General features: G+C 42.6%; 1 protein-coding gene across 6 annotated transcripts in view; it reads left to right on the top strand.

Moving 5' to 3' along the window:
* tcf12 (transcription factor 12) overlaps nt 1–26,828 on the top strand; it is a 95,880-nt gene that overhangs the window by 48,507 nt on the left and 20,545 nt on the right. For 4 of the 6 annotated variants that reach the window (XM_017458280.3, XM_017458281.3, XM_017458279.3 and 1 more), the window contains 3 exon segments: nt 5,082–5,143; nt 14,674–14,806; nt 16,682–16,734. In XM_017458280.3, the coding sequence (XP_017313769.1) occupies nt 5,082–5,143; nt 14,674–14,806; nt 16,682–16,734 (248 nt within the window). 6 annotated transcript variants of the gene reach the window in all.

Raw genomic sequence — 26,828 nt, 5'->3', positions numbered from 1 at the left:
AGTTGCACTTTTTGACCACGTAGTACACCGTTATAAAAGGGACTTATTTATAATTGCACTATTTGTTGTTACCCAGATGAGGACGGGTTCCCTTTTGAGTCTGATTCCTCTCAAGGTTTCTTCCTCATATTGTCTCAGGAAGTTTTTCCTCACCACCATCACATCGGGCTGACTCATTAGGGATACGTTTATAAATGTAAAATTTATATACTGAATTTATGCGTGTATATATACAAGCTGCGTCGTGACGATGTTCGTTGTTAAAAGCGCTACACAAATAAAATAAAGTTGAATCGAACCTTCAGATTCGTATCAATCTCTGGAATCGGCACCGATGCTGGTAAACATGGCTGGCCGTTATTTATAGTTCATCCCGTTTAGAAACTAGGATGAGGTGAGCTGTCTTTGTAAGGTTGCATATTTTGGCCAAATATGAGTGAGGATTAAAACATGCAAGCTAAAGAAAAGTGGGACGTTAGAAAACAAAACCTCACACACAACTGGGTTTCTAATGAAATATTCACAGTGTCCCAGTGTAGTAGGATTTTGCCACAAGTCTGCATCAGTGGCTCAGGATGTTGAGCGGGGGGACGGCAGGGTGGAGAGCGGCACGCAGGGCGAGTGCTGTATTGATCAGGCAGCCTGTCAGCACTCCTGCAGCAGGATGGAGGATGTGATCAGGATGTTAAAAGCCGCACGATCTCGGTGACCTCTACACCCACATCCTGAAGTTCATCTGAGAGCGTGCACTCCCAATTAGTTCTGCGTTTTCCTTTCAGGCTAGCATCAGGCTAGGTTATCCATCTCTCTCTCTCTCTCTCTCTCTCTCACACACACACACAGACAGAGAGAGAGATAGATAGAGAGAACGGGGGAGCTCACAGCTGCGCTAGCTGGCACTGCTTCCTCAAACATCAGCGGTGCAGCCAGCAGCCTGCTTGGCACAAACACTCGCCAGTAACACTTAAACAAATTGCTGTAGCAGTGACTTACATTGTTGATTTTCAGCATTCCAGGAGACTTTTTTGTCTTTTTTTTCTTTCTTCATTTCTTCTCTCCTTTTGTCCTTGGACACTTTTAGCTTTGAGAACATTCAGTGTTTAGAACACACCCCCAATAATTTTCCATCTCCTTCTCATCTCTCTCTCTCTCTCTCTCTCTCTCTCGCTCTCTCTCTCTCTTTCTTTTTCTGGATTGTTCCGGCCCCTGTGGATTTTTTATTTTTTTTTTCTTTCTTCCTCCACAAATTTTTTGGAGCTACTTTTTCCTCATCACAGCTCCCACAGTTTTAATGCAACGGTTATTTGGCTTCCCAAAGACAGTCATGGCTGTAGTTATTCAAATATCCAGATATCTAAACTCATCGTCCTATTTGTTTAATTAATCGGGTTAATTGTGTATGTCGTACCATAAGACACATGTACTGTGGAACAAAAAATTTAAATAATGATTTGTGTATTGTGTGTCATGTTTTTTTTTTTTATTAGAATTTTTTTTAAAGCATTAGTAGGTAATTGTCAGCAAACTCCCCTACTAATGAAATTGCTGATATTCTGAAAGTTGAGCATTATATTTACAAGTTTTGCAACATGCAAAATACAAGGCTACTGTTTTGTTAGTCTATTTTGCATTTGTAAGCTGTTTATTCTGCCATTGTGATATGCTACAGGCACATTACACTGCTTTGTATGTAGCTGTTTGCCATTTATATGGGCTGTAGACGATTTGTTACCATTTTTAAAAAAAAAAATTATAGGGACCAAGTCAGTATGAATCATCATATCTGCCTAAAATATATGACTCTTAATTATTCTGTTTTCATTTAAAAAATTTTTGTTGAAATGCTTTGGAGCTATGGGAATAGCAAGAAATGTTTATATGCCTATTGAGGTATCGTTCATTATCTGATAGATTAGCATGCAGTGTGTGTGTGTGTGTGTGTGTGTGTGTGTGTGTGTGTGTGTATATATATATATATATATATATATATATATATATATATATATATATATATATATATACACACATATACATATACACATTTTTTTTTATATATACACACACACACACATATATATATATATATATATATATATATATATATATATATATATATATATATATAAAATTAAACTTGCTATAGTGTAATTGTTGATACACATTTAATTGTGTGACATACAGGCAGTCATTTGTAATATTATATTTACACCATGTCTATCTGTGTCAGTCCACAGGCATGAGAATAGCAACCCTTAGGAGGTGCCTTTGCAGTTAGCTCTGGGTGACCATGCATGCTGGCGCGATAAACAGTTAAACGCATGTTTATCGTTCAGCTCCTGTGGGAACCGATCAAGTTAAAGTCCCTTGGCAGTTTCCAACGCATGGCTGCCTTGTGCTGCGTGGAGGGCAGCGGTGTGCGTGTGTGCGCTGTGTGGAGGGACACACTAAGCGGATGTTTTTTTTTTTTTATGACTGGCTGCCCCACTCAGGATTTGAAACAACAACATGGCCTTATAAATTATTCAGCTTGTACAGGGTGTGTGTGACAAAACACATGCTGCAACTGAATATTTTGACGCTGGACCTAAGTGCATCTGCTGTTCGTCTGCATACTTGAGCTCAGAAACCCAAACGGTGCTGGGTAGCTGTGCAGGAAGTCAGGGAAAGAGAGGCTGTGCAACCTTTGCAGTCTCTGTAAACAGATGTTTCGTTCTCGTGCGGTGGCTTGTGTGTTACGCTCCTGTAGCTTCGCCACAACTAAGCTCACTCTTCCCATACAGGAGAGAGTGCTAACCCAGAAATATCACGTTACATCCAATGAGAACAGTTTGACACCACAAGGGAAGCAGTTTTCAGTTAAACCGCGGTACCTGATTGCCTCTGTGCCTCTGGAAACGCCGGCACCTTACAGCCATGTAGCAAGAAACATGAACTGACAGACACATGGTGGAGTACACCTGAGCCCAGCACAGTGTGTGTATGTATATGTGTGTGTATATCAGGAACACACATATACAAATATGCCTGTTTTTAAAACTTGTAAAAATATTTAGCTTTTCCCTGGAGTAAAGAATTTACCTTCAACGCCGTGTTTGCTTTGCTAATGTTTGAAAGTCCGACAAGTATAATATACGACGTTGGTAAAGTTGTTTATCATTTTATTTGCCGGACGAGTCTCTTAATGTTTTTTCGTGCTCTGAGCAAAACTGCTGAATTTAGATTTGGTGAAGTGCATGAATCATGTGTTCTGTATGCTAGGCTTTTTTTTTTTTTTTTGCTTTTTTCTTTTTTTTTTTTTTTTTTAAATTAGTTCTTCAGCTGCTAGGTAGCATTTTTGTTTCCAAGAGAGTGAGTGACAGTGAGGGAAGTGTTGCATCTGGTGAAGACCTCTTTGCATTCTGGATGTGTTAGTGTGATGATATGGGTGAATATAGTCATTCATGAGGGAACGGGGATTTCAAGATGTGCACAGATTTATCAAAAACCTGTTCAAATGTAAACTCTTGTACATCCCCAATTCCAAAGAAATGTTGGGACGCTGAGTAAAATGTAAATAAAAACAGAATGCAATGATTTGCAAATCTCATAAACCCATATGTTATTCACAATAGAACATATCAAATGTTTAAACTGAGGAAATGTACCATTTTAAGAAAAAAAATAAGGTAATTTTGAATTTGATGACCGCAACACATCTCAAAAAAGTTGGGACAGGGGCAACAAAAGGTTGCAAAATTAAGTGTTTCTGAAAAGAAACAGCTGGAGGAACGTTTTGTAACTTAATTAGTTATTTGGCAACAAGTCAGTAACATGATTGGGTGTAAAAAGAGTAACTTAGAGAGGCAGAGTTTTTCAGAAGTAAAGCAGGAATCCGTGTTGCTCTAAAACCTGTATATATCTTTCTGCATTGATGCTGCCTTTCCAGATGTGCAAGCTGCCCACTCCATAGGCACTAATGCACCCCCAATTTAGATTGTGCATGTCCTACACTGTGTACATACGTCCTTAAGGGCAAGCCTGTACGTTCTCGGTCAGTACACCCCTTAAGCAGTTATTTCAACAATATCAGAAGAGACACACTCTCAAGCCATGTTAATAGGAACACCTGTATGCCTGCTCACTCATTCAATCACCCAATCAGCCAGTCAGTGCATAAACTCATGCAGATACAGGTCAAGCGCTTCAGTTCATATTCAAATCATAATGGGGGGAAAATGTGATCTTGACCATGGCATGTTTGTTGGTTTGAGTATTGGAGAAACTGCACAACAGTCTCTAGAGTTTCGACAGAATGGTGTGAAAAACAAAAAACATCCAGCAGTTTGTGGGTGGAAATACCTTGTTGATGAGAGCGGTTAGAGAATGGCCAGACTGGCTGACAGGAACCACTCTTTACTCCTGTGGTAAGCAGAGAAGCATCTCAGGATGCACAGCAAGTCAAACCTTGAGCTGGATGGACAACAACAGAAGATCAGATCAGACCAGAGGTCCTTATAGCAAAGTTGAGCAGAATCCTACACCCTGTTTAGTTTCAGGTTTTAGGATCGGCCCAGCAGGTTTGGTAGCTATACTGCTTGCTGCTGCTGCGTTAATGGACTGTTATTGTTATGCTTTGGAGACTTTATGACCTCCGTTTCCACTATACAGTCTAGCTAATCCAAAATGAACTGTATTTTCTTCATCGTGAGGGTTGACGGGTTAAAAGTGTTGAGGTTTGGCACTGCTTTAGGCCTGGATAGACCTGAACAGAAGAATAATGTGTCTGATATGAGGGCAAGTCAAAAACCTGTCCGGACTCATGCAACAACTCGACATAAATCTGTACTTGTGTCAGTATTAGAGTGTGAAAGATCTGGCTTTTTCCAACAAGGCAGTTTTTTATTTTTAAGGGGAGTATTTTCTGTAATACATCCTCCATGTTGATTATGTTGAACTATTTCAAGAAGTGAGCCATTGATAATGTCTCGTGTGTGTGTGCGTGTATTTATACCTGGTTATCTGTAGGCTTATTGGACACATAAATGTGCATTACACTAATGTACATTTTATGTAAAGTCTGCTTTCTCTCTGTTTCTCCTCAGGTAAATCTGAGAGACCTCCATTTTCTGCATATGGGAGAGAGCCAGGTGTCTCTGGATGTCAGGTAGAAACCTCATTTTCCAGTGTATCATGTTTATCTGTTGTCTTGTATCCTGTTTACGAAGTCTTTAAATCACTGATGCAGAAAATGTTATCACATGATTAGTTTCAGCCTTTGACAGATTATTTATTTTTTTGCCTGTTATGGTCTTATTGGGTATCTGCACGTCTGTGTGGCTGCACTTCTGTTTCATGGTGACATGTGCTGTCAGAGTAAAATTCAGTCCCTCACACTGATCTGCAACGATTTTGATCACAGAGCACAATTCTGAGCTCATATTCCAGCATAATTTATGACAGGTATTTGAACAACTACAGCATATTTATTACAAATACAGGACACCGCTGCTGATGTATGCGTCACTTGGTGTCATTGCTGTAGTTAGGAGTTTTACTTGAGTAGCACACAAAGTGAAATCGGAACTCTTAACTATGTTAATGATCCCAAGCTGGCACAATGTGGCAGATGTAACCATTCAGTTCTACAGTGCAAATGAGGCTATAGAGTCTCAGTTAAGGATGTAACGATGCATTCCAAGCCAGGTGAAAATATGTGACGATTCATATCTGTTGAGAAGTTAAATGAATTGCGATACATGTTTTAAACAGCAGGGGCGCTGAAGCTGTATACTGTGACCTCACTTTACAGGCGCGATAGCAGCGAGCGAGTTGTAGTGTTAGTAGCAAACATGGCTGTAGCAAGTTGACGATGCCCCATCCTCATTGAAATCAGACGTGTGGTGGCATTTTGGCTTTCCAAAGACTACAAATGAAAGCAGTGAGGTGGTAACAGACTAAACAAAATCCGTGTGCAGATACTGCAAGAGGATGTTAATGTACACTAATTGCACAACAAACATGATGCAGCATATAAACCGTCACCATAGTGAGAAGCTCCAGTCACCTCCGTCTGCATGTAAAAAGCTATTAATAGGGCAAACCACACTGACCGGCGGATTTGCAGCATCATTCACGGCTACGAGTGCAAGAACCCCATAGATCACAGGGTACAAAACAGATACCTCTGTCCCTAGTGAAAGGGTTTTTTCATCAGCAGGGGACATTGTGAATGTGCAGAGATCTCAGTCAGCTTCTGCTGGAAAATGTGGATATGCTAATATTTCTTTCAAAAAAATTAATTTTTTTCATAAAAATTAAAGCTAGGAATTAGCAACGGCAAAGCTTTAATTTGTTTATATGAAGCTTGTTTATATATTTCTTTTATTTGTATTTATTTATTTGATTTGGGATTTGTATTAAAATTTCAGATTAGTTTTCGTTTGATAGAAGATACACTACAAGTCAAAAGTTTGGAGACACTTGACAGAAATATTTCTCATGATCTTAAAAACCTTTTGATCTGAAGGTGTATGATTAAATGTTTGAAATATGTGTTGTAGACAAAAATATAATTGTGCCAACATATTAATTTCTTTCATTAGAAACATTTTATTTACAAATTTATTTATTTATTTTTTTATCTGGCCGACTTGGAGTGAAGTATTCCAAAAAGCAGCCAATAAGAGTCCAGCGTAGGTGTGAACTCCTTTAATACTGTTTAAAAAGCACCTCAGGGGGATTCCTCAAGAAATCGGTCGAGAAAATGCCAAGAATACATTTCTGGAAATTCTAGGCAAAAAGGGTGTCGACATTGAAGATGCTAAAATACTAAATTATTTTGATTTATTTTGGTTTTTTTATCACAACATAATTCCCATAGCTCCAGTTGTGTTCCTCCAGAATTGTGATAACTTTATTATCATTCTAAAATGGGGGGGTTAAAGAATGAGTGTGTTTAAACTTTTGACTGGTAGTGTATTTCAATTTCACAAAGGAATGTGCAGCATGTTCTCTGAGAAATAATAACAGGACACTTTTATTTAAAAGTGTAACATTTATAATTTGTCTTAAATCTCATTTTGTAAAAAAAAAAAAAAAAAAAAGCGAAAATTGTATCATGAAACCCGAGTCGTATCGCATCGTGAGTTGAGTGAATCGTTACATCCCTAGTCAAGTTTGTGAGGTGTTGTCATTTGCAGTATCAGTCATCTGGCCTTTTCCTATGGAAGTACGTGGTTCTTGGCCATGTCTGTGGTGTTCCGGATTTGAGATTTATGGCTATAGTTGTGACATGATTGAGTTAACGATTAGGGAAGTGCAGTTACCCTGCCAGTCGCTTATACAGCTGGCTGCCAGGCTTGCTGGAGGTAGGTGGCGGAGTGTTTTCCCCAGCATGGCCTGCAGTTTGCTGGAGATGAGAAGAAGCTGCCTGTGTGAGAGCAAGTGATTACAGGGTGTGTAAACAGGTCTGAGGAAGAAAGAGAAGGAGAGTCCTGCTGCATTGGATGGTGAGCAGGAACATGACTTTCAGCACCTCCATTAATGCAGGGTCACTGATCCCAGGCCAGCTCTAGGCTCACGACAACACAGATGTTCTAAACAAAGGCAGGATTGTGTGCAAGAGCTGCTCTCTCTCTTCCACTCTTTCTACCCATTTTCCTTCTCGCGCTCTCATGCTCGGTCTTCATTTCTGATCAGGCATTCAGGGAGTGCTTCCGTGGCACCACTTCTCTTGGTTTGTGTATGCTGTGTTTTTTTGTTTGTTTTTTTTTTCCTCCACTTAGACATGAACTGGTCCCTATGCAGCATATCTGCATCATTTCTGCTTTAGGATAAAGCTATTATGCAGAGCTTATTTTATTGCTTCAGGTTAAAGCCAAGCTTAGCTGGTGACATCACCCCTAATGACCCTTCTCTAACCTTCACCCGGTTCTTATGCTAGTAGCTAAAAGAGCCACACACGCATGCTTTTAAATGCTAGCCATGCAGCATGCGGTTACAGGCGGTTGAATGGCGCTAGTCAGAGCGAGTGAAAACACTGCGGGCTCTCCAGAGCTGTTGCTCCATTCATAAAAGAGCTTTTTGAAAGGGAATGCCAGTTCAGACATTTTGGTGTGGGAACTAGGGAATTTATGCTGGCCTGCAGCTGCACAGATCAGAGCTTGGCGCGCACACAGTTTGTCTAGTCGCTGAAGAAAAACAGGAAGGCCAAAAAAGCTGTTTGGTTCCTGAGAGAATGTGGGAAGAATGTAGGGCTGCAAAACTGCTATATTAATAATGTAAAATCCTGTGAGACAGGAAGTCATCTATATCATGTGATGTAAATGAAGGTGAAGTTCAGGAGCAAGGATTATAAGGTGGATAGATGTTTCTATGAAGCATGTGTATAAAGAGTTTAATTTTGCACAGAACAAAAAATATATTAATATAATGTAAAAAATAAATATGTATAATATATTTTTTGTCCTTTGCCAGAAATAGTATTGATTTAAAGGCAACTGCAATCTCTCAAGTGTTTGACAGAGGGGCAATCAGTTACAGGATTTTCCACAAAACTAAACAGCCAATTGTTTATATGGTTTGTCATCATGCGCAGGCTCTGTGCTTCACTCAGCGAGGTGTTATTGCATCATTTCAGCAAGATGTAGATCACTTTGTGTATAATGAGTCAGATATTCAAACTGTTTGAGCCAGCTGAGCCCCTGTATTTCTCCGGGAAGAACAGTATTTGCAGTTTGTACCTCTAACTAGGTTTTCCTTCATAGATCCCCACGTTAATGGCATATAAGTTAATATCTGAAGTCGGTAAAATATTATGTTTCACACTGCATGCGTCCTTCGCATGTCCATCAGTTTCAAATATTTATGTACGTTTTAAAACTGCAGAGATAATTGACATAATCTGTACGACTTCCAGCTGAACGCTGCAGCAGGTGTGCACTCAGGATGACAGAGCAGAGGTTGAACACTATAATTTTCTTATGATTATCGCCTCTGTCCTTTATGCATTTCTGAGTTACGGCCTTACAGGGGACAGTTGTTTGACAGTTGTATTGTTTTGCACTGCAGTGAGTTCAAACCTTGATCTAAAAAAACAATAAAATGACATGTGAACAGAAGTGCACCTGATTGAGTGGGAGTGTTAGCAGGGACGTGCTTGTTGTAGTTGGTTGCCGACTCTGAAGGTAAGTGCTGGGCCGGTCTCCCGTGAGGAGGATTAGACTGATTAATGCTGCAGGTTGCAGTTGACAGATGACTGCCATTATCCCCACAAATCTGCCTGACATTTCACAGAAGAAGGCGATCATTCAGAGGGATGGAGATCTGTGGAGAAGCTGTATGAATTTACAGCTTTTACATTTTCACTTACTCGCTAATTCGTAGGAGAGACTAATTGTGGAGCATCACTTTTTAAGGGCGATTTATTTATTTATATGTATATATATTTTGTCACTTTTGCTCAAAATATGGTGCTATACATGGCCTTTATGCATCTGTAGTTCAAATTTATTGAGACTTAAGCCAGTGTTTTTCACTCTGAATCAAAGGTGCGTTTATTTTTTTTTTATTAAACAGTCCTTCCAGGATTTTGCGATTGCAGAAATTAACGCAAACTCTGCAATATTCAGAGCTGGCAATTTTTCTAAATTACTGCAGATATTCTTCAGATTTGGGCCAAGACACGTCATTTGACGTCATCACACCGCGCATTCGGTCAGAGCCCTCTTCGATTCACGTATGTCGAACATGAGTACAGCTAAACGGTCTCATTTACCAACAAACATCACTGCGAAAGGCCGTGCAAAATTCAAGTAGTTTTCCACACACAGAAAAAAACCTACAAAAAACTTTAAAAAAAAAAAAAAAACAACAAAAAAAAAACAACATATTTTGCGATGCAAATTGCATCGCATATGTTGGAAAAAAAGCAGCAGCAAAGCCAAGCATTTTTGGCCGCAACAATCACAAAAAAAGCTCCATGAAATCCTGTACGGACTGATTAAAGCACAGCTTCTCTATATGGAATCTTTAAATAGGATTTGTCTCATTTCAAATCTACAGACTCTGTAGTAATCCATTCTTTTCTTTGATTAGTCCTCTACTGGTCTTTCATCATAATGCAGCAGTCTTTTGCCTGTCTCATGGCCAAAACGACAAACTACTAATATTGCTGTGAGGATTTAATATCATTGAACAAAGGCAGCACTAGTCAGTCTGTTGTATCATGTCAGTGTCAGTGTGCCAGGCTCCGTGACAGCTTGTCACTTTGGAGAGCCTCTTTCCCCCCTTATTTCTCCTGCAGTTAAGGAGAGGCTACCCTGATTCTCACACGACTTGATGGCCTTCAATTTAATCTGCTAAAATCAGGAATCTGGCTATTCTTGGGCACAGGCACACAATCCTGCACTGTAGCCCCCGTGGCGTTTGATTACGACTTCTATCTGACTTTGATTTGAAATTAGAAGCTAAATAGTCTGTGTAGCATATCATGTGTAAGATGTCAGATTTCAGAGTTATTTTATTTGGGTAGGTACTTTGCATTGAAATTATGTTAAGAAATAATACTTCTCACTTTTATGAAACAAACCAATAATTTATAAAAACTAAAGTCGAAACAATGCTGAAGTTTTATAAATTGATTTACATTATGGAATGCCTCGTTGTAACCTACATGTTATTTAAAAAAAAATTCATTTTGTATATCTGTGCATACATTACGTATTTAGTCTGTATTTTCATAAATACAAAAAGAAGTACTTCTTTTCTGAATGTTTTGACATTATTTCTGTTTAACAATACAGTTTGATCACTTTTTCATTTTTATTTCATGTTGTGTTGTGATAGTGATAGATTATCGCTGTGCTTTGATGTTCAGTGTCTCTCCTCATTCCTTATTCTTAAACCTTCCAAACCATTAAGCTAATTGGGCCATGGTTGTAATTGTCCTCTTAACCCAGTTTGCTGGGGGCAGGCCACTCAAGTGGATATCACTTTAAGATGTGACATGCTTCAGGAGGACCAAAGAAGGAGTGTACACTAATCTCCTGTTTAACAGAGTCTGGGTTAGAGCGACTGCGTCATCTCTCCCGCACATAATTGGCTCTCAAGCTGTGGGTTAGTGGCTCTGTCTGTCAGATCTGTGGGTTCTGTAACGGCCGCTTTTTCGAATTAAGCCCATGTGTGTTTCAGAGCACACGACAGCTTCTGAGACTCCTTGCACACACGCACACACCTCCTAACTCCCTGACTTTCTCTCCTCCTCCTCTCATTCTCTTGTCTACCTCTCTCCTGGCCTTATGTCCTCGGCTGTGTGAGGATGTGCCCCAGGGCCCTGATCACACCTGATCAATAACAGTTCACCGCCGGCTGGAGCAAAGGCAATCGCTAGGTCAGACTGATTGGATCGATTTCTCCTTGGACTTAACTGAGTCTGCTGACATGACCACATCAATTAGAGTGCTCCAGAGGGAATAAAAAAAAAGATGGAGGAAAGAAACCCTGAAAGTCAAACATTGTTTCTAGTTGTTTTAAGGGAAAAAAATCAGTTCGGTTTCATTCCTCCTGACTGCCAGAGGCGGTGCTTAAGCACTATGGATTATCGCAGCGCCAGGTAGATAGGTTGAGAGAATATACCAACAAAGTGACGTGGTGATGTAGGCTGAGCTTCGAGGATAATAACCACATTAGCTCAGCAATCAGCCTCTTTCGCTTTCTCGCTTGACTGTGATAGGTCTTTGATTTTTCACGCTGCCGCGTGCAGCTTACAGAGCAGCAAAGTATCACCCTCGCAAGCTGGGACTGCATGCTCCTAGGTTTTTTGGGAACCGGAGTTGTGAGTTTTTGCCTTATTATTTTTACACCTGTGCTACTCGGTGCTATCCGGTGGTTAGTGATCACGCGCTAAAGATGGCGGTTCCCCACTAGCTTACGTTGCTATTTTTAGACAGAATTTCTCGATGCTTTGTGCTCCTTGGTGCTATCCAGAGACTACTTGCGACCATAGATATATTCTCTTCACATTCCGTGACCATTCCTGCTGTTAGCCTTTCAGTCCTCTCCAGAGGTATTTATTATCAAGGCGCTCATGGTTCTATCGCCATGGACTTCCCACTGTCATGTAGGCTGTGTCCGAATGCCTTACTCCCTGATGACAGCCATGATATCTGTCTGTCCTATCTGGGACATATAAGAGACACTATCACGGACCCGTGCCTGCACTGTAGTCTGCTGCCCATGTCGGAGAGACGGCTCTGTCTCGCGGAGTTGGACCCCTGTTCGGAGGTGGGCCTTGTGGGGTCAGAGCTACCCCCTGCCACCCGGACTCTGAAACGTTGTGCATATGCGGCAGCTGGTGCCCCGCCCCATCCAGAAAAAAGGCAAATTCCCGGAAGGATTGTATGGAAGAGACTTCTCTTTCTAAGACAGTGGCTGCCCTTTCTTCTGAGAAGTCTGAAATAAAGCGTCTCCTTCAGTCACTCCAGCCGGTAGGGTCTGTCATTCTTGCAGCAATAACACTTCCCAATGTGGTTGTACAGACTCACTCCTGAGGAAGGCATAAGACTCTGCTGCCTACATAACTCATGTAGAGAATACAGTCAAGTGCTCCTCGTTACTTCCAGTACATTGGAGTCAGTAAGTTTGATCCCTCTGTCTCTCAGTTCCTGCAGACGGCACTCTTGACCATGGGCCACGTGACCCGCGGGCTGGGTACACTTACAGTAACACTCCTGGTGGCACGCTGCCAATCGTGGCTTGCTCATGCGAACCTGCCTGAAGACTAGAAAGAGACTCTGCGTGACCTTCCTATCGTTCCCAGACACCTATTTGGACCTAATGTTACAGAGCTGCTGTAAATGCAGGTGAAACTATTGGAGGCTGGCACAGGTGCAGCCCAATACTGCGTTCAAAGTGCCACCAGTTCAATATTGCTGCTGTTATGCGACACAAGGCCATCGCTTCTGCCAGCATCACACTCTGCAACCTCAGAGGTCGCAGGGACACCAGGCGGCAGAGGATTCTAGAGGTTTCTGACCTCCTCATTGGCAGAAGCCAGGGTCCATGCTTGGGCCTCCCCACAGCCACCAAAGATCGCACCCATAAGTCCTGAGGTGCTTGGGCTGGTCGTGGATTGTTTTTCGATGCAAAACCTCCAGTATTGGAATAATTAATTGGTGGATCCCTGGGTTTTGACCACCCTGGGCAGGGGTTACACCCTGCAGTTTTGATGCAGGCCCCCCAAGTTCTCAAGGATTGTTCCTACATTGATCAGGGACAAAGCTCGTTCAGTGGCGCTCTCCCAGAAAATCTGTTCTCTGTTGGAGAAGGGAGCCATAGAAAAGGTCCACCCCCTTGTTCAGATGGATGGGTTTTATTCAACTTATTTTCTTGTTCCCAAAAGGGACAATGGTTTTTGTCCCATTCTCAATTTAAGGCATCTAAACCTGTTCCTGAAGACTCTGCCTTTTCGAATGTTGTGCATAGCTGACGTTCTTTGGTCTGTCATGATGGGGGATTGGTTTTACGAGCGTCGACTTGAAGGATGAATACTTTCACATTCCGAACACACCTCGACATAGAAAGCTCCTATGTTTCAAAAGCCACGCTTATCAGTTCAAGGTCCTTCCATTTTGTCTGTCCCTGGCCACTCGTGTTTTCACGAGTGCAGCTCTGTATCCACTAAGTACGGACATGCCCAGCCCACTGGGACTAGATGCACTGACTCACGAATGGCCGAACTGCCTACTTTATGCATTCCCTCTATCCCATTGTTGTAGGAGACTCTACACAGGCCACAGGGTGCTCCTCGTTGCACCCCCCATGGCCAGCCAGTCTGGCACCCGGACCTGGCCGATCTGCAGCTCTGGGTTTGGCCTCTAGGTCAAACCCTCTTCTAGCTGATTGTGAACCTGCTGTTGTTCACACTGTCATTAGTAGTAGAGCTGTGTCTGCAAATCAGCTCTATGCTGCATGTTGGGATATTTTCTCTTCATGCTGTAAGGATCGTGGGTTAGACCCTGAATTCTGCAAGATTCCAGATGTGTTGAGTTTTTTGCAACATCTTTTGGATGCAGGCAGGGCTGCTTCCATCTTGAAAGTATATGTTGCGGCCATTTCTGCATATCGTGTGCCTGTTGATGGCTCTTCCCTTGGTGAGCAGTATTTTGAAAGATGCGAGGTACTTAAGGCCGACCTGCAACCGCCATTTTCCCCAGGTGGGATTTACCGCTTGTGCTTGACTTTCTATGTTTGCCAACATTCAAGCCTTTGCTGTCTTCTGACCTTAAGTGATTGTCTCTGAACACTGCCTTTCTATTAGCCATTGCTTCCACTAAGCGTGTTAGTGAGTTACATGCATTGTCAGTGTATTATGCATGCGTTGTTTGCAAGAGGATTCTGGCGTGGTGCTGTGGCCCAATTCGTCCTTTCTTCCTAAGGTGCCATGGTTGAATGTTGAGCTATTGTGGTTATTATCCTCAAAGCTCAGCTTACATCACCACGTGACTTTGTTGGTATATTTTCTCGACCTATCTAGCTGGTGCTGCGATAATTCATAGTGCTTAAGCACCGCCTCTGGTGGTCATCCGGAATATGAATAATCCCCTAACTTGTAGTTTCTCTGGTAAGCGAATAGTGTGCTCTGGAAAATGTTTTTATTTCTTTAAATGCTCAGATATTTTATTTGTTTCCCTGCAGTCCTCTCTGCGGTCAGACATGGGGTTGTCCAGCCCAGGACCTGTGACCACAACTGGAAAGTCACCAGCTCCTTTTTACTCCTTCACAGGCTCCAATCCACGAAGGCGCTCTCTCCAGGACCCGTCTCCTCTGGGTTTGTATCTATTTCCTCCTTTAAGGAAGTTGGTTTGCTGTGTACTTGTGGTACCAGTGTGAAAGGTAGTCACAGACAGGTTGTACTGTTTTAAAATGTTTCTAAATTATAAATCATGTTATTTGCATTATAATTGGGAGATAGACCTTGCTGTGCAATGGAAATAACTAGTTTCTGCATTTGGGGCTTCAGTTTACATTTTTTCAGCTTAGAAATTATTTGTGTTCCCTGCCAGACAAGAGCTGCTTTGCTGTGATCCTTTATCTTAAAAGACTCATGAGGTACACAGTGCCCTCCACTAATATTGGCACCCTTTTAGTCAATACTTTGTGCTACCTCCCTTTGCCAAGAAAACAGCACTGAGACTTCTCCTATAATGCCTCATGAGGTGGGAAAATACATGGCAAGGAATCTGAGACCATTCCCCCATACAGAATCTTTCCAGATCCTTCAAATTTCGACATCTGTGCTGGTGGACTCTCCTCTTCAGTTCACCCCACAGGTTTTTTTATAGGTTTCAAGTCAGGGGACTGGGATGGCCATGGCAGGACCTTAATTTTCTGGTCAGTAAACCATTTTTGTGTTGATTTTGATGTAGGTTTTGGATTCTTGTGCTGCTGGAAGATCCACGCATGGCCCATTTTAAGCTTTCTGGCAGAGGCAGTCAGGTTTTCATTTAATATCTGTTGATATTTGATAGTCCATGATGCCATGTATCCTAACAAAATGTCCAGGTCCTCTTGCAGAAAAGCAGTCCCAGGACATTAAAGAGCCACCATCATATTTAACCGAGGGCATGAGGTACTTTTCCATATGGGTACCTCTTTGTGTGTACCAAAACCACCTGCCAAAAAGCTCTATTTTGGTTTCATCTGCCCATAGAACCCAATCCCATTTGAAGTTCCAGTAGTGTCTGGCAAACTGAAGACCCTTGAATTAGTTTTTGGATGAGAGTAGAGGCTTTTTTCTTGAAACCCTTCCAAACAACTTGTGGTGATGTAAATGACTTCAGATTGTCGTTTTGGAGACTTTCTGACCCCAAGACTCAACTAACTTGTGCAATTCTCCAGCTGTGATCCTTGGAGATATTTTGGCGACTTGAACCATCCTCTTCACAGTGCACTGAGACAATATCGACACACGTCCAATTCCAGGATTGGAATTGGTTGATTCATAACATTACTTCTTAATAATTGCTTTAATGGTGGAAATGGGCTTTTGCTATTTTCTTATAGCCACTTCCCATTTTGTGAAGCTCAATAACCTTTTGCCACACATCACAGCTATATTCCTTGGTCTAACCCATTGTTATGAATGACTAAAGGAATTTGGCCTACATGTTACGTCATATTTATACCCCTGTGAAACAGGAACTCATGGTTGAACAATTTCCTGTTCCTAGTCACCCAGGTGTACTAAAATTGTAAAATATCAATGGGAATTTACTTCAAATATATTTTCCTAATATGAATTCATAGAGGTGCTTGCAATTGTTTCATCTCCATGAGAGTATTTTTGTGATTTTTTTTTTTTTTTTTTAACAAAAAATCAAAAGGTTAATCAATAAAGACAATTTTTCACAGCTGCCTTTGTTCATATTTACCAAGGTGGCCAAAATTAGTGGAGGGCACAGTACATGGTGTAGGAGACTTTAAGTGCAATTACAGTTCCTCTTGTAGGCAACAGAGGGCTCTAAAAATGATACACTGCTCCTTTAATGCAACATGAAAACCTTTTTACTAATGCATGTTTTGATGCCTCTTATGCTTTTAGTCCAGTGAAATATAATACAGATATATCAAAGTATGTTACAGCTTTATTCTTTCAAAGTGTTTCTTCAAATGTTGTTCATAATATTGTTTCATCTCCCCTCAGATCCTCTACAGGCAAAGAAAGTACGCAAGGTTCCCCCTGGCCTGCCATCGTCTGTGAGTGGAGCGTAATTTTTTTCAGCTTTTATATACATGCACACACACACGCACGCTCAGGCATGCTTAATAAAAGCTGTTGATGTCAGCCCTTGGTTGCACTTTGTTTTTGTCTCTTCAAAGTCATCCTCCACCATGGTGGTAACACTGTGTTCTGTGTGTGTGTGTGTGTGCGCGTGTGCGTGTACGCGGCATGAGGGCTGCCACTGTTTTGCTAATCAGGCATGTTTTACTGAGTGTGGCTGCAGGAGCGAGGTGTGTGTAGGATGGCTGATTGATTTGTGGTGCTGCCATGCGACTCTGGGGCCTCCTCTGTCTCTGGGTCTCACGGGAGTCAGTCTCAAGGCCGTGAGCTGTCATAGCCCATCCCCACTGCTGCTCTTTTGATGTTTAATTAGTCATTATGTTGCCTGAACAGGAGGACAGGCAGAGATTAATAGCGGCGAATTGGGCAAAGTTTCCATAGGCGATAATCCCACAGCAGAGCAGCAGCCATTAGGATGCAGAGGAAGTGTGGAGCTCAGCTTGCCTCCGCCTGCGCCGCCCGCCTCATTAATATGCATCAATCACACAGTCAGCTGCTGATTGTGAGGAAGCCCGGCGCGTGGTGAAAGCCTCCATTAAGGCGCTAGTAGCAGCAAACGGTTTTGTCAGAGTTTTCTCAGTGGTTTTAACAGAGGCATTTTTTTCTCCTAGAACAAAAGAAGGGGTTTTGATAAGGGTGACATGGTGATGGGATTTGCTTTTGGTAGCTTTCTAAAAATGTGTGCCGCACGATCGCTCCAGCCGGTAAAAAAAAACAAAACAAAACAAAAAAAAAAAAACGTCAAGTATGGCACATAAAGGCGTAGTTGTGGAGAATTCTTGTGTTGTTTTTTTTTTTTCATCTGCAAAATTTGTGTTTGAATACCAGTTTGCGTTGAACAGAGAGTGTGTGCAGGGTATTATGGGAGAACATGCAGCACTTTCTTGCTTATGCAAGTAGTGTGAATAAGAGAGGAAAACAGGAGGGGGACGAGAGATTGGTTGCCTTGCGGGGTACGTCTCTTTGTTGTGTAAATGGACGTTAGGCTTTTATTTGTCAGCGCTTAACACATGGGCGCAGGTGCACTTGTGTGACTCATAACTCAAAGCCGCCCAATTCAGAACAGGGCGAAGCAGTGACATGGCAGAGGATAAAATACAGCCGCACTCTGTACCTCACTCCTTAACAGCGATAAGACACCAGGGCTCGCCGTATTCTCACTTTCTCAAGAGTGTGTGAGTGACGGACCTGGGAGTTAGCTGGAGGCCAGGCTGCATACTGAGTCGTGTGTGAAGGAGTTCTAGGGAGAGTCAGTGTGTCAGTTGTGGCCAGTGGTGTGTGAGCAGCATGTGTTTGAAGCATCCTCTGATGCATAAGGAATCTGGCTGTTTGAAGGCACTGGCGAGCACGCACACCTGCAGAGCCATGCTGCGTTGGTGGGGCAGCTGTGTGCGCACGCTTGTGTGTGTGTGTGTGTGTGTGTGTGTGCATGTGTGTGAGAGAGCAGTCTGCAGGGTACCTGTATGGCAAGAATGCAGCTGCAGATGCCTGAGAAAGCTTTTGCTTGTGTAAGCACCAGGGCCCCACTAGAGGCCTGAATAGCTGCTTGATAAACAAAATGAACACAATGCGTCCCATCATTAATCCCTCCACAGGGAACACAAATTTATTTATTTATTTCCTCCACACCTACGCTACCTCTTCCTACCTTACCTAAAAATATCTTAACTATTTACATTTTAGCCTCGTCCACATTTCGTAAGGGCTGGGGTGAACATTTGGAGGCTTTTTTTTTTTTTTTTTTTTTTAACGAATGTAAATATTTATGGGAACATCTGCATTGTACTCGAGCGCTGAGGCAGTTTTTAAGACGTAAGGTTTAGGAAGAGGCTGAAGAAGCGGATTGAGAATTTACAAATGTTTATAACCATGTTCATGTTGTGTACAGGATGGAGAGGAGACACAAGACATATTAACCCTTTTTTGCATTGCCTCAAAATTTCCTAGCTGATACTGAACACTTAATTGTGGATGAGCACAATGTCTGTGTGAATTAGTTTAGAAATTGGATCTAAATATTAGACCTATAATTTATTGAGTGATGGTGTACAAGAACGTTGACACGTGGCTCATGTTTATGGATCTTCATTTGCAGCTTATAAAGTCCTAAAATATCATTAAGCCTGAAAATGAAAGTAGTAACCCTTTCCCACTGATAAGGTGCTGGTGACGGTTCTCATTCAGCAAAACAGCCCTGTGAGATCAGGGGCTTGGTGTTATACACATGACCATCATGATGAAAGTTTCTAATGTGATAAAATGATAAATAGGTCAAAGCAGTAACAGTCTGTCATGTTGCAGGTAATTTTGTTTTTTTTTGTTGAGTTGTCAGCTGAGAATAGACACTAAAAGATTTGACATTGGATGATACGATACGTTCTCAGTTATCAAAATTAGAATTTGTTAATATTTATAATATAACGAAGCACACAGCACTACACTCAATGGCCAGGGTACGATCGTTGATACTTGATGACCGAATGATTTACATTCGGATCATGTGGAAACAAGTTCAGTGCAAAACAGTTCAAAACAAGTCTCCTGCTTACTACATCTCCTGCAGTCACCTCATGGTGAAAAATGTGATGGCAGTTATAGCCAGACTCAAATAATATCATTGTGATGCGAGAACACCCAACTTATAACCCAAATACTGTTCAATGATTGGCTGACTTTTTGTTGAGGGTGGTATACACCTGTTCTATAGCATGACAATGCCCCTGAGCACAAAGCAAACTATTTAAAGGCATGGCTTCCCAAGGCTGGAGTGGAAGAACTCAAGTGACCTCCACGGAGCCCTGACCTCAACCCCACTGAACACCTTTGGGACGAATTGAAACACCAACTTCACATCACGCCTTTTTGTGAGACATCAGTGGCTGAATGGACACAGATCCCGGTCCAAAATCTGGTGTAAAGGCTTCACAGAAGAGCGTAGGCTGTTATAACAGCAAATCAACGCCACATTAATGCCCATGGTTTTTGAATGGGATGTTCAATTGTCAGGTGTCCACATACTTTTGGCCATATTGTGTAATTCTTCATTTTCCTTAATATTTATTAATGCATTTGACTAGCTAACTAGATTGCCATAAATTATTACATTACATTAGTTAGCAGTTTTAACCTTTAGTCAGTTAGGTTTCCTGGCAACCAGAATACAGGACTGGGCAAGAACATTGGCGCTTTTACTTGCCCTAGCTAGTACATTAAATAATAATAATAATCATAAATAATAATCTGTCCACCCCTGCGTTGTTTCTACCTGGTTGAGAATCAGGTAAAAATACGGGGCAGTTCATTAAAATGTTTGCTCCAACACCAGCACCGACACTTGTTTGATGGAAAAAGCACAATACTTGACGAGAGTGTGTATAGCAGGGACTGTGTGTCATTGGTAGTCAGTCAGCAGCGGCTGCTGTCAGGCAGCTGTTTGGGCACCTGTGCTGAAGGACCCCGCCTAACTGTCTGTCTGATGTAGAGTGGAAGGGGAGAGTTCAGCATCTCTGATGCTGTGGGCAAGAGAAGGTTTCTTGTAGGATATTCATGCATGACTGTGAGGCTGGAGCTGTATAAACATCCAGGCTTTTTTAAGCGCCCTTGTCACCAGCTTGTCGGCTTGACGTGGCGATGAGCCAAAGGAGAGGACTTGGGGTATGAGTGAGAGTGGGGGGGGTGACTTACACGGTCAACTTCCTTCTGGGTCTTTTGCAAGTGAGAACCCTGGCTGTGAATGACAAAAAAGATTGTCATTTGCTCTTGACATATCACTCAGACCCTTGTTTGAGTGCAAGTTGCAGTGGGAAGAGAAGAGGGTTTCAGGAAGAGAGGAGGGTTAGGCCGCGGGGAAGCCGACTAAGACGCAGCATCGAGTGACAGTGTGTGTGTGTGTGTGTGTGTGTGTGTGTGTGAGTGAAAGCGTGTGTACTTCCTGTAGAGAATCAACTGCAGCTCCTCCTTTCAGAACTACTGAGCTGGATTTTTGACTAGACAGCCATCTACAGGCGGCAGCAGCATGTGCAGGCTGCAGGCGTGTGTGTGTGTGTGTGTGTGTGTGTGTGTGTGTGTGTGGGTCTCTTTGAAGCTGGGGCCCTAATGCAGGGTCAGGACCTGACTGAGCAGGCCCTGCAGAGATGGACAAGCCTCGGGATAAAACGGCCCACTAAAGCTGTGTAAGAATAACTCCAGAGATTGAGGTTTGATGTCGTTCTTTCATGTGGCCACTGCTCTTTGTTCTTTAAAGAATCTCTGTTCTTCTTTTTGTTTTGTACTTCATCAGTGCTGTGGGCTTTTTGGTCTTATAAAAAAAATGAAGTGTATTTCCCAACAAAAGCTCCTTATGGATCGTTACATGACCAGCATTGCATGTGTCTTGGAGAGTACATCACGCTAGTATTCCTTTTGGAAGATTTCAATTTCTTCAGTTTCTGGTTTTCCAGAGCTGGTGAGTCATCACGTCTCTGCTTGCAGGTCATCGGGTCATAATTCCTCCACCAGGGGGCAGTGGTCTTACTATGTTTTTGGATGCATGTCAAGGGACTTAGACACACACACACACACACATGTTTATCCACGGTCTGGAGGGAGATGAGCTCATCAGATAAGTGATTCGATAGATGCTTGTGGTTTGACTGGCTCTTATCCACAGAGATGTGCCCACCTCTCGGAGCACTACTGTTTATCTGGATTTGGGCTGGTGAAATTTACCACTGACGAGAAACCCAGATAATGGAGGTGACAAACAGCCCAGGCCCATGCTGCTTTCATCTACGAGAAAGAGGGAGCACGGGAGAAAAAGATCAGTTGGAAGAACAGAGAGCACGAGATTAGACTCATTACTCACATTCCACTCTGTTGTAAATTATTTATGCAGGGGAGGGTAAGTGTGCAGATACATGTTCACATACCTGAGTCGAATGTCCCCGATTCTGTTACCAAAAGCCTGTTCTGTCCACAGTCAGCTCTGATTTGTTTGAGCTGTGATGGATGTGAAGTCGTTGCTGAGCTTGTGTCTGCTTTGTACACGCATGTGAAGTTTTAGGCCAGAACGCAGGTGGATGTTGGGTAAATGGATGAGGCCCACTTTAATTGGTTTTCATCCTGCTTGGCTTTGTGCACTGGCACAGTGACAGGCAGGTCAGACACTGACAAACTGCTTGGCAGGTTACGAGGTATGTCGTAGTGTATGCTAGCTTTGGTTTGATTTTCAGCCCTGTAACAACAACCTTACTTAACAACCATGTTTGGATATCTACTTATACCAGTCCCCTTGTGTTTAACAGCAGCAGTTCATTTATCACAAGCAACCTCGGAGGAAGACTGAAATGGAAAGAGCTTCCCTCAGTGTAGTCTAGCGAACAGCATTCCTCAGTTCACGACAAGCATGATAGTCACTAATAAAACTAAAAGACAACGTGTGTAGTTTTACGAATGAGGAATGTAAGTGTGGGCCCGCTCATAAGTCCTGGAGTTTAAAATGTTAAAACAAATAATGGGGGGGGGGAAAAGATAATTTCATTATTGGACCTGTGTGGGTGTGGGTGTGTGTGTGTGGGTGTGGGTGGTGAATGAATGAAGAAACATCTGGTTCTCGGGTCTGGATCTCCTTTTGGCAGCTGGACCACTATAGGGTTGGGTGTGTTTACCTAATAGAACAACGAGACCGACTAGAGTATCCATATTAGCCAAGATTCTTAAGCCTAAACACCACTGACACTGTGTGCTGGTGTTCTTTTTCCTAACCAGCAAACCTTTTTAACAACTGTTGCTCATTTCCACCTGGTTCAAGAACTGCACCATTATGTAATCTGATATCAGAGCTTCCTAATACACTGCAGATGCTGCAAATAGTTTTTTAGCATTGCCGTATTTAGTTCATAATTGTAATTGCCAGCAAAAAGGGTTTGTTTGCACTAATTCATGATTGCAATATTTAATTTCACGTCCTATTTCCACCGTGGACTATATTAGTGACCCCCCCCCCCCCCCCCCCCCCCCCGCCCCGTGCCTGTCAGATGCCTAAATTGTTGTAATGGAGATAACATCATCTCAAAGCTCCTGATCATCTGAGTTCATGGTGCTGGAACTGAACTGATATGGCCAGCTGAGAACCGACTTTTTTGTGGAGGAAATTCATGACATAATCTCCGGAAACCAGGACCTTCCCTGGTGGAAAAGGGCCATTAGTAGTAGAGTTTGGAAACAGGCTGCATGGCTGGATTTGTATTTTATGCTTAACTACATGTGTATCCGCTAGGGGGCAGGTCAGAGTTGAAGCAACCCTCGACAGCTCTGTGTCAACCGGTAACATGTTCGCGATTACCCTTGAACCATTTTGGGAAGACTGTATAGTGATATGCATTCGTCATATGAACATGAGTGATTGCACACAAGCGCTTGGATTTTAGGTCTTGGTGGCGTTGATGGTGTGTGCAGTCTGATGACACTGCATCACATTTAGACATCGCAGGAATTTCCGCCGACGTACACAACGATTGACACGCCGAACCACTAGGAATAAACCGTCTCAGGATTGATGGATCCCGTCTTCACTAGCCTGCAGCTATCGTTGTGTATTGTGCCACCAAGTGTTCAAATTCAACAAGCCTGCCGTGGTTGTTGGAACAAAATGTTCCAAGTACCTTTTCAACCCTATGAGAATAAAGCACCTCTATACTGTGAACACTGTGGACATGTCCATGATCCTTTCTTTTTCTCCGCCATTGTATGTTCTTCAGTGAATCCATAGCTCTTGCGATTGTTGCGGTGTATCAATCACGCCGAGTGGTAGCTGGTATCGTGTAAATTTAACACGCCTGCTGTTTTGACACCAGTTGATGGAACAATATGTTCGTCATGCAATAACCTCGTTGTCAACCCTGTGAGAATGAAACAGCTCTATATTATGAAGAATATGGACATGTGTCCATGATTTTCTCTGCTTGGGGTGTCCGGATTTTTTTCTCTTCCTTTCTATTCATTGTCTCTTTTCATTGGTGGTGCATTCCTTATCTGGACTTGGTTTTCGGAGCCTTCAAACACACTTCTATCATGGCATCCTCCCTCAAAGCATCAACTTGAAATGACTCCAGATTTTAAAACGGTACCAGCCTGTCGATTTCATGGCCTTGGAACGGTTTAAAAGAGTCTCGCTCGGAGAAGAAAGAGGGATAAATAATAATGGAATTAAGGGGGGAAAACATAAAGTATCGTTTTCAGAGAGGGGGTGGGATGGCGGGATGTCTTTCATCTTTCCATAACAGTAATGTTGTGAATGGGTCTAGGGGGCAGTGTTTGGGCCAGCACGCCTGCAGAGAGACACATGAAAGAGCAGGTCTGGCTAGAGTGGGCTTTAAAGGGACTCGCCGTAGCACACAGCACACCCTCCCGCCTCACCACAGCAGGAGATGTCTTTCTCTCGCTCTCTCTCTCTCTCTCTCTCTCTCTCTCTCTAACCCATTTCCATTTCTGTCCTTCCTTTTCTACCTCTTCCTCTCTTCCTACCTCAAATTGTCCACAGCTTTGGCTCCCCCCTTTCCTCCCTTAGTCTGTGTGTGTGTGTTTGTGTGAGAGAGAGAGACTGAGACTGTTTGGGCTATAACCCCCATGGCTGTGTATGAGAGGCCCTCAAGGGGGACTGAGGACTGGTTAAAGAAAGGGAGCTGTGTGTGTGTGAGGAAATTGAGCAGCGCTGTGAGCTTGCTGTCAGGCCCGAGTCCTTTGCAGCTGTTGGATGTGTTCAACAACTCGCTGTGTTTTCTGTGGCCACATGGCGGGAAGCCTACTGAAACAACACTACTTACTACAAAGTTCACTTCAGAGCAAACTCCGTATGAAGCCATGTTCCAGTACATGGCCTCTAAACACACACACTCACACACACACACACACACACACCAAGTAGTTTGACAGTTTGGGTTTTTTTTCGTTCATTAAGTGAGTAAAAAACCTTTGGTAAGGAAGTCTCATGTCTGAACCCAGCCTGTCCTTTGAAGGAAAAAAAAATCCTTATTTGGAAAAAAAAAAAAAGGTAATAAAGATTAATTGTATTAATTGCTTTTTAGTTATTTAGTCAGTTGATTTTTCCCTTCTGTCTGAAAATCAACTATTTTACTCATCTTTTACATTCACTCATTTGTTTTTAATTCCTCCCCCATTCCATTATCTGTTTTTTTTTTTTGTTGTTGTTGTTGTTGTTTTTTGTTTTTGTTTTTTTGGAAAACCACTAAACCACACTTTCCCCCCTTATGCTCCCTCCCTCTCTACACTCCCTCCCTCTTTCTCCACTCCTTTTGGCTCAGCACTTACGGAGCTTAAGGGACAGAGGCCCCTCCCCCCTAACCAGCGGCTAAAATGGTTCAGCCCCGCTTTGCATAAGGTCTCTGTGAGTAGATCCATGTGTAGAGGCCAAGGCTAAAGGAATAAGTGTGTCTCGAGCCGGCTGGATGTATGCCTAGGGAGCGTTCGAGGTTTTCGTGGTCGTGTGCTGCTCTGAGACGGTGCACTTGCTGAGCGTTGCTCAGTCTGAAGCTGAAGCGTTATCATGTATTGCGCCTACCCCGTGCCTGGAATGGGCAGCAACTCTCTGATGTATTACTACAATGGGAAATCGGTGAGTGCTTTTTTCTCTGAAGGGAGAGCAGGAAGCGTGTGTGTGTGAGTGTGAGAGAGAATATGTTTTATGCTTAGCTTGTCAGATATTGGGTTTTGTTGTCTTATGGAGAAAGTATGTGCTGTGTGCTTCTTTCTTAAGAAGAGTTTTATGTGTGTGTGCGTGTGTGTTGCCGTGTGCTGCCTTATGACATGTTTCCATTACATCAGAAAGAACTGAGACATCATCAGTTCTCACTAAGGAATTTGTAGACAAAGTGTAATCCTGTAGGTTTTTTCCCAATCCGTGATTAGAGAGGCAAAAATATCGCTGCAGTTGAATACATTTTTACGACACATAAAATGTATCACAAAATTTATATTTTCTAGAGTAACAGAGTGAAACAGTTGTGCCTCATAACAAATTGTTAAATAAAAAAACCCCTATTAAAAACAGATAGATAGATATCACTATTACAGTCTTATCGCCTGGTCTTACTTTGTAATATCTGTAATATTTTTCTAAGCATGTAAGGTGGACCAAGCCCATTTCCCACCCTTGTGAAAACACAGAGATATGCTTTAACTCGGTCACAGATCACTGCCTTTTCTCTCTTCGTTGCATTCTCACTTCTGCTGACCTGTGTCGGCGTGACAGCGTTTAAATGTAGCGTCGAGTTCAGAGTGCGAGTTTTAAACGACTGCTCGGTCACCACTGATACTCGCTCGCAATAATAACAAGTGGGAGTATGGGAATGATTAAGGGAAAGAGGCTGTCTGTTGAGGTTAGACTTTCCTGTTTGCCAATCGAGCTGGGAGCAGCAGCGTTGCTGTTATTCCATCTGTTTTTAATCAGTCAGGCATTCTTCACTCTACAGGGAGCCTAATGGAACTCCTCCACCTCCTCGCTAGTCCGAGCCTTTGATTTCTGCGTTCCTCAGAAAACTTTATTCGGTGTGCCTCTGAGCGCGCGCTTGCACTGGCGTGCACACACACACACACACACACACACACACACACTCTCTCTCTCTCTCTCTCTCTCTCTGACGACTGTCTTCAGGAGGCAAGGTGTTGAGTCTCGCCGACAGTGTAATGGAGAGAATGAGGGAGGGGTGTATGTGTGTGTTTTGTTTTTTTAAGAGAAAGCAAGCCAGAGAAACAGAGTATGTGTGTGACAGAGAGGGAGAATGAAAGAGTGTATAAATTCACACAACTCTGGTTAAGCGGAGAAAAGTTCCCAGTAAAGTCTTTCTCTCGAGAGAGTTCTCCATCTGTTAGTTAAATATAAGAATGGACTCTCTCTCTTCATCTTAGCTCATTAATTTGGTGTGGTTCATGTATCTATTACCAGGCAAAATGCGTTTTCTTCTGTATCTAAACTTAATTACGTTTTTCAGCATTGAGGGATTCACCTTCTTGA

The sequence above is a fragment of the Ictalurus punctatus genome, chromosome 27 (assembly GCF_001660625.3).
Source record: "Ictalurus punctatus breed USDA103 chromosome 27, Coco_2.0, whole genome shotgun sequence".
NCBI classification, from domain to species: Eukaryota; Metazoa; Chordata; class Actinopteri; order Siluriformes; family Ictaluridae; genus Ictalurus; species Ictalurus punctatus.
This window is presented reverse-complemented; position numbering and strand designations above follow the sequence as displayed.